The sequence below is a fragment of the Ruditapes philippinarum genome, unplaced genomic scaffold (genome assembly GCF_026571515.1).
Source record: "Ruditapes philippinarum isolate M1 unplaced genomic scaffold, ASM2657151v2 ctg5842_1_1_1_1, whole genome shotgun sequence".
Classification (NCBI taxonomy): domain Eukaryota; kingdom Metazoa; phylum Mollusca; class Bivalvia; order Venerida; family Veneridae; genus Ruditapes; species Ruditapes philippinarum.
The window spans coordinates 39,384-61,334 of NW_026866050.1; the positions used below are offsets into that span (position 1 = coordinate 39,384).

Below are 21,951 nucleotides of genomic sequence, written 5' to 3' on the forward strand. Positions count from 1 at the left end.
CTGTAATTGTAATTGTGTTCACTTTGTAAATGACCAATTGCAAAGTGACATAAAGCAATTTCCTAATGATATTTGTTTGCCATTAAATTATACATTTGAACATGCATCTCAAAATAATATTATTTTCTTTAAAGTTCTCTTACTTGTTCCCTCATCTTTTTTTACTTGACACTTTTGAATTTTATGTGATTTGTATCATTAAAAGAAGAATTATCAAAACAAGTTCACTATTATCATGTTATTATGCATCTCAGATAACTAAAGGTGTTCGGTCAAGTGTTTTTTTTATCTTACGGGGAAGGAAAATATCAGTTCAACGAATTTACTTGTTATCTGTCGGACTTTATATTCGTCAAAAAGTGAACCTCTGTCACACAGTAAAGATGGCGGGTAGTTTTCTGATTACAGTAATTCTGTTTGCGGGATTAACAGGTGATTATTTTATACATTTTATAACAATACACTTTCGTGAGAATGGAGTTACACATGAAGAAAAAAAAACTGAAATAAATATATAGGATCGTTGTAAAACATATAGCTCTAAACTCGTCTCATAGGAACTTCAAATTCTATCAGTGATATTTACAATTTCAATGAAAGACGTTAATACTATTCATTAATTTATTTTATTATTATTATAAATCATTTATTTATTCATTATTGATTTATTTATTGTTATTATTATTATTATTATTATTATTATTATTATTATTATCATTGTGATTTATTTATTTATATATTTATTTAATCATTTTTTCTTTATTCATTATTTATTTATCTATTTATTTGTTTATTTATTATTTGAGGGGGAGGGAACACTGCACCAACTTGATAAAGCTCATACGGCGACTTTAAAGCTTGACTTGAAAGACCTCCGGTGCCCGTCAATGCATTATTTGCTCGGACGGGCACCTGTGTAAACCCACCGACATTCTGTTAGCTAGATGGATAGCTTCATCTTATGAATAATCCCTAGCGGGGTTTCAAAGCCACAGCAGTGAGAGGCAAGTTGTTTAAAGTCAGATTGCCCATACAAAAGCCCATACTTGTATGTATATCTTTAACTAGACGCCTTATATTTCTGAAATAGCTAACGAAGGTCCGTATAAGCCACATGAGCATTCAATCGAAACTGTGATATCATCGTAAGATTAAACTTGACCCAATGAATGATTGTGAAAAATATTAACCACTTTTATGCCACTTTGCTTCCTAATGTAAACACTTTTGAAAGATAAAGAATTAGTTATATTAGATATATACATGTAGAATAACTTAACCATCCCCATAGTTATCATTAGTTACATCCTTTACCTGTTTGTCATTTTAACCATTATCATCCTGATTAGGCGAACAACAGGCCACTACCAAGCGTATTTTTCCGCCAAAATAAATGTAAAATTGGTGGTTTTTAGGTAAAACGCAAATAAAAGCATATGTCGTGCTTTGAGAGTACCTATGAGTTCAAAAATGAAAGGGTGCCTGTGATATAAAAATTCAAATGAAGAGAGGTAGCCCGTGCCGCTGCAAAACCACAAGTATGGTGTTTTTATGAATTTTACATTTATTTTTGACAATATACTCCATTTAGTCCGAAGATAATATGTATATGATACGACACTTTCAGAGATAAACTAAGGTCATCAGACTTGCATTCTCTTTTATCTAATGACAACGTAGATGAGTCAGCGGACATTGTATCTAAAACAATTATCCAAGTAGCATCCGAAACTATTCCTAACAAAGAAGTAACTATAAGACCTGGTGACATCCCTTGGATGAATAACGATATCCGTAAAATAATCAGAAAATGAGCCCAACTTCACACAAAAGCCAAACAAAACAATACCGATTTTTATTGGTCAAAATTTAGAAAAATTAGAAACGATGTCACTACACTAATACGAAAATCTAAATTAATGTATCAAAATAAACTAATTGAAAAAATCAACTCAAATAATGTAAACCCCAAAGAATTGTACAAATGTAGTAAAAACATTAACAAAGAAGCAATCCTCAAATTCAATACCTTCACTAAATTACAACAATATCATTGCATCATCCGATCAAGAGAAGGTAGAAATTCAAAACGATTTCTTTAGTTCGCAATCAAAGGTAGATGATAAGGATTCAGCACTTCAACCCCTTACTGAAACAAACATTCCTAGCCTATCAAACATTAACATAACGCAGCAGGATGTGCTTGACTCATTATCCTTAATAGATCTCTCAAAAGCATGTGGCCCAGACCTTGTAAGCCCTAAATTACTACGAGAAGCCGCGCCTGTTTTAGCCAGTCCACTCGCAACCTTTTTTAACAAGCTTATTCGTTCTTCTTCCTTTCCTACACCCTGGAAACTTGCTAATGTAACTCTTATTTTTTAAAAATCTGATCCAACACGTCCCTATCTCATTGTTAAGCTGTATTGGAAAATTGATGGAAAGATGTGTTCATAAGTATCTGTATTTAATCATCTTGTCACTAATAATTTGCTTACTCCTCAACAATCAGGTTTTATAAGAGGTGACTCAACAGTTAATCAATTAGTTTATCTATACAATGATATTTGTCAAACTCTCGATCAGGGTAAAGAGGTTAGGGCTGTATTTTGTGACATCTCCAAGGCCTTTGATCGAGTATGGCATCAAGGTCTTCTCTACAAACTATCTTCATTGGGTTAAAACGGATCGCTTCTTCAATGGTTCTCCTCCTATTTGTCTTGCAGGCTACAAAGAGTCCAGTACAGAAATGTATCCTCAGCATGGGTTTCTATCTCCGCAGGTGTCCCTCAAGGTTCAATTATTGGTCCCCTTTTGTTTCTTGTTTACATCAATGATATCGTAAATGACATATCTTCTAAAATTAAACTTTTTGCGGAAGACACGCGTTTGTATATAGTCGTAGATAACCCACTTACTGCAGCAACCAGTCTTAACTCAGACTTAGATCGGATACATTCTTGGGCAATACTTGGCTTGTTTCTTTTATCCAGAAAAAAAGAAAAACAATTACTTTTTCAAGGAAATTATCTAAACCGGTTTCATCCTACACTTAGTTATAGCTCTATTCCAATATCTCAGGTCACATCACATCTTGGTGTTACTTTATCTCATGAGCCCGTTGGAAAACCCATACTCATCTATTTACTTGATAAGGCATGGAAAAGAATCGGACTACTCAGAAGTTTTAAATTTCTTTTATCACGAATAAGTTTAGAACGCATGTATTATTCATTCGTCCGCCCACTTCTTGAATATGGGGGGGGGGGGGCTGATGTAGTCTGGGATAACTTAACTGACGAACTAAATAAGGAAATTAATCCGTTCAAAATGAAGCAGCTAGAATTGTCGCAGGCGCTACCAAACTGGTGTAATATTAACAAACTCATCAGGAACTTAAGTGGGAATCATTAGAAAATAAAGAAAAACACAAATTAATCATGATAAAAAAACCAAAACACCTTTTTATTTTAAAAATCTTCAACCCCACCAAAAAAGTACAAAAACCTTAAAACATTTGACGTTAACTCCAGTCAAAAGAACATTTTTTATACTAAAAATCATTTCTACCTTTCACTATTCCCGGGGGAATTTCTCCTTGAAACCTTTCTAGCCAATTTAAACTTTTAAAGCAAAAAAACCCCCAAATAAAAGCCCACCGTTACTATAAAAAGGGCACACTAAAGATAAATCCTTCACACAAGTTTAAATTGGGATTATTCAGAATAGGATCTGTTTACTCATTGTGGAAAGTCCAACATGCACATGCGGAATGAGAGAAACTGTATCTCACTTCTTATTGCAATGTACCAAATACAGAAATATACGCGAAAGATTTCTCACTAATTTAAATTGTCCGGCCACAGTAAATAATCTTCTTTACGGCAACGAACATCTCTCTTCTGATGAAAACAAAACCCTCTTTCAGAATGTCAAATACTTGAAGGTATTATACTTACTATATGTGTTATTATTTTGCCTCAATCAGATTACAGTTTTACCGGCAGAGATAAAAATATGCTCAATTTCACGCATATGTTCTGAAAAAAAAAAAAAAATAATGAGGCAATACCGTACCAAGAAACAAATTCAAAAGCACTTAAAATCGGTGTATTACTCTTTCAAGCAACGAGATTAGTCGAATGCGCTGGCTGTCTTTCCGGCAGACTGATATTCATAATGTCGAAATAACAACCGATTCATTCATTTAGTGATAAATTCATAACTAAATACATGTTATCATTATTTTTGCTCTGGTTTCCAGGCGTATTTGCGGGGACACATTGTAGTTCATCGTCTGACACTTCGTATGGATGGTATAGCCAGATATATTGTGAAAATGGTTGTTGTGGAAATTATGACAATCGATATTGTTGTACCGAGTACACAGTGTAAGTCATTAATTTTTCTTTCATTATCAAACGCAAATAATGCCAGTGTCATGTGTTTGTTGTATTCTCTCTCTCTTTCTTTCTTTTTTTCTCTCTCTTTTTTTTTCTTTTTGTTTTCTTTCTTAAATTCGGATTTATTAAAGGGTATAATGAGATAATTTAAAAAGATTAAAAAAACCGGTAGAATTATGATGTTTACATAATCCCATGATCGATTCTCGAATTCGTTGCAACATAGAATATTCCTGTTATTAAACACACATAAAAATTATGTGTGAACATAATACTATGTTCCGGAACGAACTATTAAGCTGAAATTTATGTAGATATTAACTGTTTAGCAAGGATTGTGTGTATGTGCCATTCTCTCGAAAGGAAATATACTAAAAAATTCCTTTCATTAATGCATTTTGGAATTATTCTTTTTTTCCAAAATTCAAACAAATATTTTGTGAATTACGGACAGTACTTAGAGATATAGCTTTATAAATACGTTTAACAGTTTATAAATTAAATCCATACATTGTGTCATATTTCATTCGTGTGATTTAAAAGTTTTATAGTATTTTAAGTATTTTGTTAGGATTGCATAGCAGTTGATTCCAATATTGTATACATTTGTATATCTATGTAAATGTTTCTTTGTGCATACATTTGGGCGCGAATTCATAATAATTGCTATTCCTTTCTTTAAGATAGCTTTGCTAAGATAATGCAGACATTTCTTAAAATGACATAATCCCCATCCAAGGGTATATATTGAGTGATCAGGTGAAAGTAAAAATAAGTTAACTTTACATTTTGCCATTTTTCCTTCAATGTTATTATTTACTTTGCAGGAATGATGAATAATTCAGTTGGCCCAAGGAAATTTCTCTAAATTACTCTTCGTTACGCTCAATTTATATAAAATACTGGGGCAGTCTTTTTTATAATTTAGGCAGTTTGATATTTAAAATTTATCCTATAAACGTTTTCCAATACCAACCGTTGGTCAATCAATATTACAACATTTTTTTTAATATATAGTCATTTCAGCTCAACTACAAAATGACAAAATGATCATCATGTCACTTTAGTAAAAATATGTTTGTCAAACGTTATTTAAGTGGTGCACGTCAGAAGAGGATTACAACTGATCTAGTTAAGTGCCCAGCTATTTTGACATTGTTATCTTAACAAAAATTCAGAATGACTGAAACAAAAATGTACTGTACCAACTACCGACCAGCCATTTCAGTTATATGCCATACAATTTGCGACAGAAATGTTACTGCTTTTTGTGATTTATTCTCTCGTGATAGAGTAAAACCACGTCCGATGAATAAATTTTACATCACTTAAAAGTTAATCGTATAACTAAAGGTCCTCGTTTGGTTGAACTGATGTCACATCAAGACTGTTAACTTAGTTTAAACTTTATTTATTCAATAAATTGTACATAAATGACATTTACAAACATTGCACAACAATGTAATTCAGACTGGATTTGAAAACACGTAAAACAATACTTATATCAATTCCTCTCCAGTAAAAGTAATTTTCAAGATAAAGATACAAAAATGTTGCGGTTAGAATGTAAGCTCTTTGAATGTACAACAAAGAATAAGAGAATAATAGATTGTTGAATTATCACTATAGAAAATCTAAAGTAAAATTAAGGTGAAATGCTAAAAGAAAGGAAGAATGTAAGGAAAGGTATGATTGAATATATATATCGGAGTTTAATGATTAAGATTAACCTGTAAGGAAGACTGTTAACTTAAAGGTCAAATTGCGAATTTGCCAGGTTTCTAAGTGGCGGGAACCTCATTTGCACCTCTGTGCTATATTTAAGACACGAGCTGATACGCGGCCTCCGTATTTCCTCTCGCACAAACAGAAATAATCTGAGGTCCTTGGCGATATTCGAACCTACAGAGTTGAGGGACGTGTGGTCCGAGGACATGGGCATTTACTTTTTAAACCACGTATTTATGTTTTAACCCTTTTAGAAAACATTAAAATATTTTTAAAATTTACCATTTTTGGGTTTTACGTTTTTTTCAGGAATGTTGGAATGACCCTTTGGGCATTGTGTTGGGTCGGATTTTCTTTATAGGACTTTTAAAATTTCCTTTTGTTGTCGAAATTTGTGTTGTTGCCGGAAGCCTAGAGCCCCAACCCCGGACAATAGTCCGGGCCCATGGTAGCCACGGGTAAATATTTACCCCATAAATGACTCAAAAAAAAATCACGGGGGAAATAACATCACGGAAACAGGGGGGTTTATAAAAAAAATTTTGGGCCAAAAAAAAAATTTCTTTATTTAATAAAATTTGTATTTGCGCTCCCCGGGAGATGTTTTGGTTTTTACGGGGGAGGAAGGTAGTCTATACTGGTGTAATCTCAAACGATGTTAAAAAACACCCGCCTATATGTACTTAAATACTGGGTTTGAAAAAAGCCGTAAAAAAAAACAAAACAAACGTAATTGCGCTTTTACTGAAATTTCCGTCTTATTTTTTATTATAGATGCAATGAATACGTGTAGATGTCATTCAGCTGAGAAAAATATTATTTTTAACAGGCATGCGAACCAATCAATAATGTAACGGTTAAATAAAAATATACAATCCATTATCAGTTTTTTTGAAGTGGAAATTTATAGTTTGTCTTACAATCAAGTTCAAATATTCGAAGATGGGGCTGGATTCTAACAATTACAGACCAATTAAATAAACTGTCTTTACATAACTCTATTTTTAAATCAATAATTTTCAAATAAATTATACATTTAACGTCATTTATATTACTTAAAAATTGCTTTCTATATGCTTCCAAAGAGCCAAGGTTTTATGATAGACTCTCGCTGAGTTGAATACCATATGCACGATCAATGTCGGCAGGAATGGCAAAATATTATTCTATGATATATATATTTCTTCACCTCTCCTTTTTTCATCATAAAGAAACTTTAGATAGAGTTATATGATTTGCAATGATTGTTAAAATTATGCAGGTGATTATAAATATGTATATGTTATTTATTATTTCAGTTCAAGCATATAATGTACCTGAGCGGATGGGTGCGGGCTCGCCTGTAACAATTATGACCACAAACGCAAGGCCTGGACCTGGTCAGCAGCAGTGGCAACAGCGAAATCAACCACCAGCACGCTCTGAAAGTGCCTCAAAATTTTGAAAATTTTATGTTATGCAATTAGGGCACTGATTGTGCTTATGAGATAACCGGTGATATATACCTAAAACAAACTTCAAATTTTTCTGCGCCATAATTATAAATTATGCTAATTATGTGGTAAAGCGTATATGTATATAGGCTCAACGCGTTTTTCTTTATGAATTAAAACCAGACACGTTCAAGTATAAATGTTAGAAATGAAATACAGAGACACCTGCCTTTACGTCTTTGAAAGCCCCCCCACCTTGGAGATGTCTACACATTTACGACCGTACCTTTAAAACACAGATTTTTTTATACATTATATGCATTGGTACCCCAAAAGTCCCCCATGCAAAAACAAATAAAAATTTTCAAAGTGTTTGAAGACTATTTATCTGAAAAAGTAATCTTTTTTGTTCTAGAATATTTTATTTTTGTATATAAAAACATCAAATTGGGACCTTGGGGGCACCCCCTCCCGGAAAATTTCCGTTTTTATTTTCGTGGTTTTTTTTAATGTCAAAAATAATTTCATTTTTAAAAAAAATTTAAAAGGTTCTTTTTTGTTTTTTTGTTTTTTTCAATGAGGGTTTGAAAAGTTTTCCTGAGTTTTGTGTACAAACATGAATTCGGGCCCAAAAAACTTTGTCTTAAACCCACTTACCTGGGTTTCAACTAATCGTTTCATTGTGAAAAACGACCCAAAAAAATGAAACACTTTTTACGCAAATCCGACGAAAAATGAACCAAAAAATAATCAACTCATAATTTGATTTTGCGTATATTTCTATCCTATCTTTTACAGATTTTTTCCATTTTCAGTGCTTCACTTAATATTTGTAGGATTTTCAAATTGTGTGTATTAGGCCTTTAGATCTCAGTGGAGTGTTTCATGTAATTTTTCAGTCAGCAGGATGCATTTTCACTTGTAACAATAATGACCAGAAATGCAAGGCCCTGGATTGCTCATACGTGGCAACAATCAGGATAACCAACGAAACACGGTGAAGCTGCCTACGTGCACTGATGTGATAACCGATTATCACTGATTTTCTTCTGTGAATGTCCTAAATTTCTGATATACTAGTTATGTTCTATTTTTCTTTTTTAATCCTGCAAGATATAATTGTGATCAAAATTCAAAGTAAACCAAATTTTAAATAAGCTGAATTTCGAGCTAGCACGAAGATCGAAATTCAAAATTTGCAAAGGCCGAATTTCGAGATTGGTTTCAATTTCGAGCTAGTTGGAAAAACAAGTTCAAAGTTAGCTAATAATAAACCAAATTTCGAGCTAACGTTGAATTTACAGCTAGATCGAGGATTAAAATTAAAAATTTGCAATGGCTGAAATTCGAGATAAAGTTGAAATACGAGCTAGCTCGAAGATAAAAATTCAAGGTTAGCTTTAGCCAAATTTTCAGGTAGAGTGAATTTCGAGCTTGTTCGAAGATCGAAATTCAAAATTTGAATAGGTCGAGGTTCTTGCTGGGGCTGAATTTCGAGCTAGTTCGAAGATAGAAATTCAAAGTTAGCTTAAGTCGAATTTTCAGGTAGATTGAATTTCGAGCTAGTTCGAAGATTAGAATTTAAAATTTGCATAGGACGAATTTCGTGCTGGGGTTGAATTTCGAGCAGCTCGATGACCAAAATTTAAAGATAGCTTAAGCCGAATTTCGAGCTTCGTGTTGAATTTCTAGCTAGCTCAAAGTTTGTTTGCATTGGCCGAAAGTCGTACTAGAATTGATTTTCGAACCAGATAGAGATTCAAAGTTAGCGTACGCCAAACTTCAAAATGGGGTGAAATTTTGAGCTAGCCAGAAGATCGAAATAAAAATGTGTGCACAATGTCGAATTTCATGCTGTAGTTGAATTTCAAGCCAGCTCGAAAATCGAGATTTAAAGTAAGCTTAAGCCAAATTTCGAGCTGAATTTGAATTTCGAGCTAGCACTAAGATCCTATTCAGAGCTAGCTTAAGCCGAATATCGAATGAGAGTTCACTTGCAAGCTTGCTCGATAATTGAAATCGAAAATTTGCAAAGGGAGAATTTAAAGAATTTCTTGGTTTTTTTACAATCAACATGGCTCTGTAACACCGCACAACGTCCGTTCCGCAAAACGTACGTATATGGACGTTTTGCGGCGCATATCGTCCACATTTTTCGGACGTACATTTTGCGGCAAAAATACATGGCCCTTCCGCATAACAACCATATGTTTAAGTTTATATGATTTTCGTTAATTTTGACCAGTTATTATCAGGTGTAATTGTGTGTTAATTTTAGCTCACCTGAATATGCGCCTGTCTATCTGTCCGTCCAAATTTAGCTTGTTACCACTCTAGCATCCGCATACCCTAAGCAATATGTCCAGAATTATCTGCCCTTGAATTACAATATCTGTTATATTTCACATTGTTACCACTCCAACGCTTTCATTTCTTCTTCAATCTTGACAATTTTCATATTATGTGTCATACTTGGTCTTATTTTCTTTTAAAATCCTTATATATGACTTGGCGGTTATAAGCCCACAATCCGACAAAAGCTCTCACGCACGCTCAAATATGACAATGCGACTCCACAACCCTACAAAAGCTCTCTTGCTCAAATACTAAACGACTAAAGCCCCACCCCGACAATAGCTCTGTCGCTCAAATATGACTAGGCGACTAAAAGCCCGCAATGCAACAAAAGATCTCTCCCTCAAATATGACTAGATGGCTTAAAGCCCGCAACCCAACAATAGCTCTCTTGCTCAAATATGACTAGGCGGCAAACAGCCCCCACACACCCCCTGCCCCCATCCCCGATGAAAGCACTCTTGCTCAAAAAACGATAAGGCGGCTTAAGACACCCTTTATCACAACTATAGCTCTCTCGCTCAAATATGACTACGCAGCTAAAAGCCCGCAACCCGACAAAAGATCTCTTGCATAAATATGACTAGGCGGCTAAAGCACATCCCCCATCCCAACAATAGCTCTCTCACTCAGATATGACAAGGCGGCCAAAATCTCCCTCTCTCGACAAAAGCTCTCTCTCTCTCTCTTTCTCTCTCTCAAATATGACTAGGCGGCATAAAATAGATAACTATATACCTGTAAAATTAATCTAAGTAACGGAGTACATCAATGCTTTTAATATTTAGAATCCTAAAGATGACTGATTCTAAGAAATGTTCTTGTAAGGTACATGTATTATTGTCTCACTCGTACTATAAATATTATAATTGTAAATTTTAGATACAAACATTAATAAAATAATGACCAAATGGATTAGTTCACAATTACATCTTTTCAATCGAAAATTATTGTATTTTTACCAAGAAAAACTGAATATATGTATAACATAGATAACTATGTACATGTTAATGTATGTAACGGAACACATCAATGCTTAGAATCCTAAAAATGACTTTAGAATCCTAAAAATGACTCTGATTCAATGTAATGTTCTTGTAAGGTGCATGTATTATTCTCTCACTCATACTATAAAAATTGCCAAAATAGTTACGTGTAATAAGTTAATTTTTGGTCTAACATTTAAGCTTAATATTGCACAATTACGATTAAAGCCTGTAATTATTGTAAATTTTAGTTACACACATTAATAAAATAATGACAAAATGAATAAGTTCACAATTCCATTTTAAAGTGACCTTTTAATGCCATTTATATATTATTATATCTGAAAAGGATATTTTTACTGTAATAAACTGCTTTTGTTTTGTTTTATTTCATTATATTTTTCTTTTCGTGACACTTTCAATATACATGTATTTGGGTTTGTATCTGTATCAGTCAAGTAGTGATTTCTATCTAACGGGGGATGCATGATATCGTGCTCGCTATCTTTAGAATTTAATGTGCATAAGTCACATGCCTATCACATAGTGTCATACAGTGAAAATGGCGGATAAGTTTTTGTCTACATTAATTTTGATTGTAGGATTAACAGGTGATTATTTTAAACATTTTATAACAATACAGTTTCGTGATATGATATAGATGCTGGGTGGTTATACCACTTATATATTAGATTTAATTTTAGAAATAAAATTTACTGTTGTGAAAAAGAAAGTGGCTCTAATCTCGACTCTTAGCAGCTTGAATTTACTTAAATGATAACAATAAAGGACGATTTTCAATTATATACATGTAGCCCATCCCTATGAACCGCCGTATGAACTCATCTGTGGCTGTTTATAAAATTCAAAATTTCACCATTTTTTATTTTTAAATGTTGAATTCGATTAACCCGGTGCTAGAGGACGTGTACGGTAGCTTGCAATTAACACTGACTTAATCATTCTAAGCCTGCAACATTTTCAATTTTGTCGTTTTGGACGTTCTTTATGGATTCTGGTTTCTCTACTGTTATATTTCTTACCAGGTTGGTCTATATCTTGTCAATGGTTGTTTCTATAACTTTCGATTGTGGAAAAGTGGTCACTTGGGTCAAGGTCAATGTTATGAGACTGATTAAAAAATATTTTAACAATTTTGCCCATATACTGACTTTATGTCTTTCATAATTAATAGATAGATACGTTGAGTTGTCCTTTTACTTTAGTGGAGTCAGACATAACTTTGTTCAAGGTGACAGATAATTTCTTTTAGATGTTTGACACCTTTATTGACTAAACTGTTCTGAAATCATTGACACATGCGCCGGTTATGGAAGCATTCTACGCTTCATGTATGTCCTTGTTAATTAATTGAGAAATACTAGCTAGGTACATGTATCTTGCTACCGCGGATGCTGAAAAACTGACAGGCGAATATGTGTATTTATTTCTTTGACAAAATTGCGTCTGTTTCTGAAGTAACTTTCTAAAGCTAGTAACAGGAAAATGTGCAATCAATGATATGAAATCAAAACCGAGAAACAATCGAAAGGTATGCCTGGGCTCTTTTTAAATACTGGTGTTATGTAACTGCCCTAAGATCTAAATACTTGACCATTTTGACCATCTATGATATGCAGGCAATGCCTTTACATATTTTCCCTTAAATCGTTTTGAAAGATAGTGAACAATTATACATGTATTATAATTGAACCACCCCTTTAAGTTATCGTACGTACTTTTATCTGGTACATGTATTATCGCCCTGGTTAGGCAAACCAAATAGACGCGTGTTAAATCTCTCTTTTATTGGAACCTACCTGTAAAACCTCAATTTTTAGACAACACACAATTCTTGAATGTAGGTCTCATTATAAGAACTATATTAATACACAAACTAATTGTCTTACAGAATGTCAATATGACCGGTCCGTCCATTCGCGAAAGCAGTTTATGTTTATAAGTTGCGATGATTATATTGATAAAAACTGGAAAGTTGCGTTCAAATGGAAAGGAAAGTTATAAAAATGGCCATATTGTTGTAACGATGCAATTCAGCCACGATCAAGTGTTAATTACAAACTGTATTGTAAATATGACGAAGTTTGTAGAGCACTGTCTTTCCTTTTAGACAACATTTATGTCAGGTTTGGTAATACCCTTTTTAAACAAATCATAGGAATTCCTATGGATACAAATTGTGCATCCCTGGTCGCCGATTTGTTTTATATTGCTATGAAAGAGACTTTATGTTGAGTCTCTCTAAAAATTCACAACAACATGTCATATTAGCATTAAATAACACTTCCAGATACCTTGATGATATATTTAATTAAGATAATCCTTATTTTGATCAAATGGTGTCTAATATTTATCCCAATAAGCTACAATTTAATTAAATGAATTCTTGAAATTGTAGTATAACATTTTTGGATCTTCATTTAACTATCAACAACAATTCTATTCACACAAAAGAGATGACTTTGATTTTTGTATAGTAAATTATCCACATTTAGATGGAGACGTACCCTATGCAACATATTACGGGTATATGTATCTCAGTTAATAAGATTTGCTAGAGCTTGTAGCAACGTAAAGGATTTAAACGAACGAAATATTTTCATTTACTTGCAAGCTTCTCAAACAGGGATTCCGCTATTATAATACATACATACATTACATACATATTTGACAATCTTAACATTCAAAAGAAATTTAAAAACATTTCTGCGACAAGGGATTAGGCAACCTGATTTTTATGGGGAGGTAATTTCAAATTGAAAATCTTGAGTCATTGTAATTTTTATGTTTTCTTTACTAAAAGTATAAAACGTTTTATTAAAAAATTTTATAACTCTTTTACTTTATGACATACCGCAAGCTTAGTGTTCAACCTTGTTCAATTCTATTATGTTGACACTTATAGGTTCCTTCTTGTAAGTAGCTTCCGTTTTGCCCCTAGTTTTTTTTTTAATTTGTGCATCTTCCCTAAACAAGGAAAGGCGGTGCAACTCTTTTGAGGATGAAAATATAACAACATTAATTGCATAAATAAGAAAGGTCCCCTTCCTTTTGCCCTTTTGTTTTGTTGGCCTGTTAATCAATTGTATTTTATTTCCTTGTCGGTAACCATTATATCCTTTTATGTGTTGTTGAAGGGACTATCCTGTCCGTGCTCTGCCTTGTGTCCTGTCCTGTTTTTGTTTGCGGTCCTCCTGAGTTCTTGACCGCTGAACTTGTTGGGGTTACGTTGGTTGGGCGCAATAAAATAACAAAATATATATCTGTTAAGATACTTGATACATGTACTAGAAATGATGTTTGTGCTTACGATAATAACGAAGATTTTCAATTTGATATATGTTTCGCAAACTTAAAATTTATTTATTTAAAATTGATTGTTGAGTATACATTTTACTTGGTATTTTTAGTTTCTTGTATTTGGACTTTTTCAATTTGGGTGGTTCCGGTATTCCTATTTGAATACTGTATAATCACCCTAAGGATATGTTGCCTGCTTTTTAAGTGTGTCTTTTGACGTCTTGTCTGTGATATGCAGGCTTCATAACCCCAGATCCCCTTTCAAAATTCCATTTTATTTAGTTCCGCCTACTGTTTTCTCGTTTAGGGCACACGCATTCATTTACATGGGGACCATACGCCGCTTTTCATGGAATGACATAACTGTTTCACATTGAAGGTTCCATAATAAACGCCGTATGAACACATATGCGGATGTTTCTAAATTCAAAATTTTACCATTGTAATGTTTCAATGTTGAATTCTGCTTAAACCAGTGCTGGGGGGGGGGGGTGGACGGTAACTTGCACTTTCCAGTACCGTCCATAAACAGATTCGATCAAACCGAACCTACAACATTTTTCAATTTTGCCGTGTTGAGCTTTCTTGAGAGTTTCTGTTTTTCTCTATTAAACAGTGGATAATGGAAGTGTCTTATTTTTAAGGGTGCATGGTTTAGTACTAAAGGTATCTAGAGGAAAAATATTATTAGCGGCCTGGTGAGCAGTTAAGATATATATTTAACAACGGATTATGGCGTAGCTTACTTATTGAAAATGCCCGTTTTGAAATTTAACAATGGAAAAGCCGCTAAACACCGACAAAGGCTTTTTGCTACTGAAAGAAAAGAAAATAAATTGGCAAGACTGTACCATGAATTTGAAAGAATAATATCCCAATTTAGATGAAAGAGTTGTATCATACTGTCAAACTCTGAGGGTATTAGAACACGCTAGCTGCCCGTTCGACCGACAGACCTTCCTTTTGCATTTAAGTGTCTTGTGTTATGTTAACAACTTTAAATTCACTGGTAACTTCCAGTTGGTTCGAGTGTGTTTTAAAAGCTTTTATAGCTTCCAAAACAATCAAACTGAAATAAATTTGCATAAACTAAACTAACAATTGGTTCATTTAATCATTATGTCAACAGATATACGACTTTCCTTCTTTCATCGGTTTCTGAATATATCAAGGTTGTCACAAATTTTGTTGCTTTTAATGAACACAACTACTCAAAGCAATTCTTTATTTGTCATTATTATTTCATCTCTGATTTGCAGGTGCATTTGCGGAGATTTGTACTAATGCTAAATATTCTGCTACATATGATTTGTATGAGAATACAGTGTTGAACTGTCTACATGGTTGTTGCGGAGATAATAACAATCAATATTGTTGTGTTCATAACAAGTTAGTAATTAATTCCACGTCATATCAATTTAAATTCTGCGTACGATTAAAAATGTGATTTCCTTACATAACACATTATGTTTCCTAGTTACAAGAAGTCTTAAAATTATGAGAAGCTACGTTGGAAAAAGACTAGACAGATCTGCTCTGGTTAAGTGCTAGGTCATTTGACATTGTTTGGCTACATGATAAATGCGCAATCATTTGACATTGTTTGGCTACACGATAAGGCAAATTGATGATGAATAAAATATTTTTTTGGGATTCCAGCTACCGACCAATCATTTTTTTATTTATAGTACATGCATCTGCAAAGATTGTAAATGGTTTACGTGGTTTTTGTTTTACATCTGAGGAATTAACAAATTAATCAAGAGAGTTGATCAAGTCCACTTAAAGAGTTTAATCAAACTCAGGTCACATTTGTTGAATTTCGATACTTTGAAGGTCAAATGGTGAATTTGCAGCGTTCCTAGTTGTCTAGTTGTAGAAAGCTCATTTCCCTTCTGTTCATTATTTCGGACACACGCTGGTATGCGAGTGTTGCCACCAATGTACTATTATTTCCTCGTAAGAATAGACCGAATCTAAAGTCCCTAGCGTTATATTTAAATCTACAGCGGTGAGGGACATATGGTTCAAAGAAATCGACATTTACCACTTAATCACATATCAATGGTCAATGACTTTACCAAATTATACGTAAACATGTAAATTTACCTCTCTCGATTTTTGTTCGTTTCAGTAACGTTGGGTTGATTGTTGGTATTTCGTTAGGGTCAACATTTCTAGTAGCCGGTGTAGCAACAGTCATTGTTGTCGTAATGTGTTGCTGTCGGAAATCAAGAGGACAATCAGGACATGTTGTCCAGCCAATGGTATCTACAGGTAAGTACTTGTACATTAATAAATCGCGATGACCCTAAAATAAGAATTATGCGATATACTCCTCGCGAGATAACTACAAAGCAGTTTGGCTAATGCAAATTACAAGAATATACATTATGTTTTTGCGCGTTTGAAACCTCCATGCATATGTTCAGTATCTGAAATGGAAAAGTTTATATTTAGGTCAGACAAACTTATTTCAACCGGCATCGGCCTCTGTTGATTTGAAATTGTGGAAAGATATAGTCTTAAAGAAAAAAAATATATATGTTTGTATTCCGATTCAAAGAACATACCCGGTTTTGGGAAACTGCTCTAGATCGATGTATTTTAACAATTAATTATACATCTTAAAGTGGTTCATGTAGTTAAAATCGCTTTCTATTAACTTTTTAAAGAACTAATGCTTTGAGATAGAACCGCGCTGATTTGAATACTATATTAATAATCAATATTGGACAGGATGGTTAAATAAACAAACTATATTACATTTTTCACCGATATTTTGATCACTCTTCTAATTTAATTTTTTAAAAAGAAATGTTGGATAATACGATTTTTCAATTTTGCAGGTAATTATAAATAGATTATGTTATTATTACAGTTCAAGCATATCATGTACCGGGACAGATGGGTGCGGGCTCGCCTGTAACAATAATGACCACAAACGCAAGGCCTGGGCCTGGTCAGCAGTGGTAACAAAGAAATCAACCACCGGCACGCTCTGAAATTGCCTCAAAATTCTGAAAACTTTATGTTATGCAATTATGGCACTGATTTTGCTAGTGTGATAACTGGTGATAACCGATGGAACCTCCAAATTTTATTGTGTCGTAATAATTGTTATAAATTATGTTAACTTTGTGCTATCATTATCTTGCATAATGTATTTGTGTTAATGATAGAACAGAACATAACAGTAATTTTATTTCGTAGCGTATGCAATGTATTTGTGTTAATAACGTTTGCGAAAATACAATTTATGACATGGAACATACACGTGCTCGTGAATAACAAAGCAAATGTGTATCTGTGATTTTATTTTTATTGAAAACAACTGATCAGTTCAGAAGATGTAAATTAATCGTTGGTTTTCATTGTAAATAGTTTTTGTCATTAGTTTATACATACGTTATATTAACAATAAACAAATTACAAACAATAATTTGATTAGGCATGCTCAGGAGATTGTTATTACGAGAAAAGGGCGTATTCACATTATCAAACAGCACCTGCAGCTAGAGTGTTGTTGAGGGTGGGGGTGACTATTTTTTGTCATGCTGCGTACTACATGAACGCTCTCTACCGCAGGATGCCTTAAAGTATACACGGCAGTACTCGCACGTATAAAAGCACTCTAAATTACCAAAAATATGATATGAGCTGTGACATGACAAAACCAACATAATAGGTTTGCGACCAGCATGGATCCAGACCGGATGCGCAGGCTGGTCTGGATCCATGCTGGTCGCAAACCCATTATGTTGGTTTTGTCATGACACGGCTCATATATAACGCGCCAAAATGAAAAACCAAAAAAGGACAAAAGAAAACCAACAACAAAAAAGAAAGAATTGAAAAGATAAAGTGAATTTATTAATATATTACCGGTTTTCGACACAATATTTGTAAATAATTTAGCTATGAGAGACCTATAGATAACAAGATATAATGAACTTTCACGACACATATGTAGTGTGTGTTTACTGTTAAGATATTCAGTGTGACCTGCTAAAAATAGAAATCGGGTAATATATCATACTTATAACAAACGGTGGTAAACAAACAGACATAATGTACAAGATTTTATTTACGTCTATTTTGTTTGCAGGGATTACACAGTAAGAAGTATATTTTAAAATCTATTTTATATCGTTAAGATATTTAACTTATTAGATCTACCAGTTAAGGGAGACTTAAGGGTGGCTGAATGAAAAAAAATCTGCACCTTAATTTTAAAGATAAACTTTAAATATTTATACTGTAGTATCAAAAGATCTACTAGACTATCATAGGTAATTAATGACAATTGGATGATTTTGTACTTTTTAAACCCCATTTACCATTGTCACGGACGAAAATGTCACTAAATGTATCAGATAAAAACAAGACTTTGTGTCAAATTAGTTGTCACTGTTGAACATGTCAAATATATCAAACATAAGACTCAGACCCAAGTCGCAAGCTTTTATATGACGTCATGTTAAAAACAAGAAAAAAAGTGCGAGGAAAAGAAGTTTGTGTAGCTCATCGCTTTAGATTTTTATGATAGCGATTTTTATATAGAGCTAATTATTTGTCAGTAAATGGTATTCCATGAACTTGTAAGTGAAAAAACTGCACATTTAGTGAAATATTGAGGGTAAACAGGGCTCTCGTTTGATTAAATTTGGGGCCGAATATGGTCCCCATTCCCCCATTAAAATAGTGTGTTTTCCCCCCTGAAACCCCCCAAAAAAACATAACTCCTCAAAATAATATTCAATGGCCATAGATCAGGGATCACGTTTTAAGTTGAAGTTTTATGCAAAGTATGTATTTTTATGTAAAGACATATGCATTTGCATTAGAAATACAATCTATTGTGAGGGAATAACACATTATAATACTGTAACACCTAAATATTTATTAAAAGAGGCGATAAATAAGTATGGTGGCTGATTGTGCTATGTCGTATTTTCGGCCGGTAATATTAGTAAAATTACCTTAATTAATACTCATAAGTATCGAGGCAAGGGCTCTGGATTTTTATATTTCATGACGTAATTTAATAACTGCCAAACCAATGGTAGGATACTACGTCATCGCGCACCTGCTGAATGCTCCCACTTGGACCATTTTTTCGCCGACTCGAAGGTAAAATACAATTTTATTATAAGAAAACGTAAGAGTATTAAAAAGTCATGTAGCGCACCAAAGAATGACTATAGTACTTGAGGTAATTGTAAAAAAAGTTTATAGATTTATTGCCTGGTTTAGGCATAAGTGTTTATCTCTGAATGCTCTCACTCGGACTTCTCCCGAAATATATATGAAATAAGGTTGAAAACCTTCTTTAAACTTATTTTTAACGTACCGGAACATAAACCGAGTCATGTATACCCATTATTCTATATACGTTTCAAATATTTCTATACAAAAGTCAGTTTTTCTTAATTCTTTTTATAAAAATTGAAAATGCTCCCACTCGGACTCAACTTCAGAGATGCTCCCACTCGGACCTAAATATATACAAATTTTGAAAGCACATTGCTGTGTTAAGATATTATTATTTTTTCAAAATATCTTTATATTCACGTTCATATATTCATATAATCAGTGAGCATTCAATGAAACAGCATTTTTAAAATACGATACTAATATTTAAATCACTAAACAGTCTCGTAAATAATTGAGCCGCGTCATGACAAAACCAACATAGTGCGTTTGAGGCCAACATGGATCCAGACCAGCCTGCGCATCCGCGCAGTCTGATCAGGATCCATGCTGTTCGCTTACAAACCCTATTACAAGTAGAGAAACTGATAGCGAACAGCATGGATCCTGATCTGGATCCATGCTGGTCGCAAACCCATTATGTTGGTTTTGTCATGACGCGGCTCATATAGGATTAGTTATCGGCCTGAGAATAAATAAAAAAGGTTGTGTTGAAACAATTCCTCGTTTAAAAGAGTCGCTTAAATAAGAAACAAATTGATTATACATTTTAAAACTATAATAACGTTTTGTTTTGCAGAATGTATTTGTGTTTGTGACCAGTATGGGAAAAGGTATAAACCACATTGCGACGTAAGGAAGCACATGGCAGGACATCTTGGCACGGCATAGCTGGAGCAAATATTTTAGATACCAACTGTGGATATATCTCAGTGAGGAGGAATTCTCTAGAAAACACAAGAATAATAGTTCTTTGAAGTAATTGTCTTTTGCTCAGTTTTTTGCGTTAATTTTTGGACAATATGTCATAAAGGATCTTTTCATCTGAAACTTCACTGGAGGATATATTTCAATAAAGTAAAATACCGCAAACAAGAATGACAATTCTCCAGATTTGGAGTTATTGCTCTTTGTATTCACTATCATTAGTTTGCAAGGACCATACCTCTAAAGGTATTTGAGATATAAACTTGAAACTTTATATTGAACATGTTTAATAGAAGTGAATAGCAGAGCATAATGACCAGAAGCGTCACTTAATGCTTCTTTGTTTTTTTTTTTTTATTTTTTAGTTTTATTTTTGTCATGATTTTTATGTCTAGGCCATAACTTTTCATTAATTTTCACGAGTGTCATTACTTGGAATTTTTACATGTATGTAAGGGTTACTTCCCCTATGAAATGTACTTCCTCCTTTTTCGGCAGGGTTTTGCTGTCTGTGATTTTCTTGTATTATTGTTATTATTTTAACGTCATTTAAAAATGCTGAAATCATTTTTATGGTTTTATATCATAAACATAATGCTCAAATGAAGATTTTTCAATAGTGTATGTTCCGAAAAGCATTATTTGTAAAGATAATACCATATTTACATTTCATAAAGGGAGGTAATTAGAAATATATTTTCTATTAAGAGTAAGTTGAATTCTTCAATAAGAAATGAATGCATTATGCATTCATGTATATTTGAATGATTACATATAACAAGGACAAGCATTTGCAGTACGTATTTAACATATTCCTTTATGTTTGAAAATTGTTTTAGTACCATAATTATTAATACATATATACATGTATATACAATTTCAATTGGTAACAACCTGAAACATAACTTACATGATCTTTAATTACAAAGATATGGTAAAGACTGTGATAAAGAAATAAATATGATCTTTGTTTTCTTATTTTTTTAATTTTGTTATTAAGGTAACAAGAGGGCCATGATGGCCCTGAGGTCGCTCACCTGTATATAGGCCCCCGGAGCGGGGCCAGTTTAAACCCCAGGGCTTTTATTTGAGCAAACTTGGAAGACACCCATTAGAAGATGTTTCATGATGTTAAGTTTTACTACACACATATAATGAAAAACAATGACCTCCGCCCCCCTCCCCCCTTTGGCAGGGCCAATTTAAACCCAAGGGCTTTTATTTGGACAAACTTGGTAGACACCAACAAAAAAGATGTTTCCTGCTTAAAATCTAACCTCTAGCTCATTGGGTTTTTTAAAAGAAGATTTTTTAAGTTTTTACTATACACATATAGTTAAAAACAATGACACCTCTGGGGCGGGGCCAGTTTTAACCCCAGGCTTTTATTTGAACAAACTTTGTAGACACTTACTAGAAGATGTTTCATTTCTTAATATCTAAACTCTAGCTATTTGGGTTTTTTTTCATATAGAAGATTTTTTAAGTTTTTGCCATACACATTTAAGGAAAATCAATGACCCCCGGGCGGGGCCAATTTTGACCCCAGGGCTTTTATTTGAACAAACTTTGTAGACACCCCAT

At 33.4% G+C, this 21,951-nt stretch overlaps 1 protein-coding gene and 1 long non-coding RNA gene across 2 annotated transcripts; both read left to right on the plus strand.

The window, feature by feature from the left end:
* Positions 1 to 301: 301 nt before the first annotated feature.
* On the plus strand, positions 302 to 6,459 carry LOC132731126 (uncharacterized). The gene is made up of 3 exons (XR_009625834.1): positions 302 to 432; positions 4,265 to 4,391; positions 6,441 to 6,459. It is a non-coding gene; the product is annotated as an uncharacterized LOC132731126 (long non-coding RNA).
* Positions 6,460 to 11,363: 4,904 nt separating this feature from the next.
* LOC132731128 (uncharacterized) lies at positions 11,364 to 17,668 on the plus strand. The gene is made up of 4 exons (XM_060717254.1): positions 11,364 to 11,516; positions 15,486 to 15,615; positions 16,361 to 16,503; positions 17,108 to 17,668. Exons 1-4 carry the CDS (start codon positions 11,468 to 11,470, stop codon positions 17,200 to 17,202), a joined length of 417 nt encoding a protein of 138 aa, XP_060573237.1. The 5' UTR covers positions 11,364 to 11,467; the 3' UTR covers positions 17,203 to 17,668.
* Positions 17,669 to 21,951: the final 4,283 nt, after the last annotated feature.

Excerpts from the sequence above, each read along its gene's own strand:
- LOC132731128 (XM_060717254.1), top strand. The coding sequence starts at position 11,468 with ATGGCGGATAAGTTTTTGTCTACATTAATTTTGATTGTAGGATTAACA. Across the intron at positions 15,616-16,360 it reads TATTGTTGTGTTCATAACAA|TAACGTTGGGTTGATTGTTG; the intron begins GTTAGTAATTAA and ends TGTTCGTTTCAG. Across the intron at positions 16,504-17,107 it reads CCAGCCAATGGTATCTACAG|TTCAAGCATATCATGTACCG; the intron begins GTAAGTACTTGT and ends TTATTATTACAG.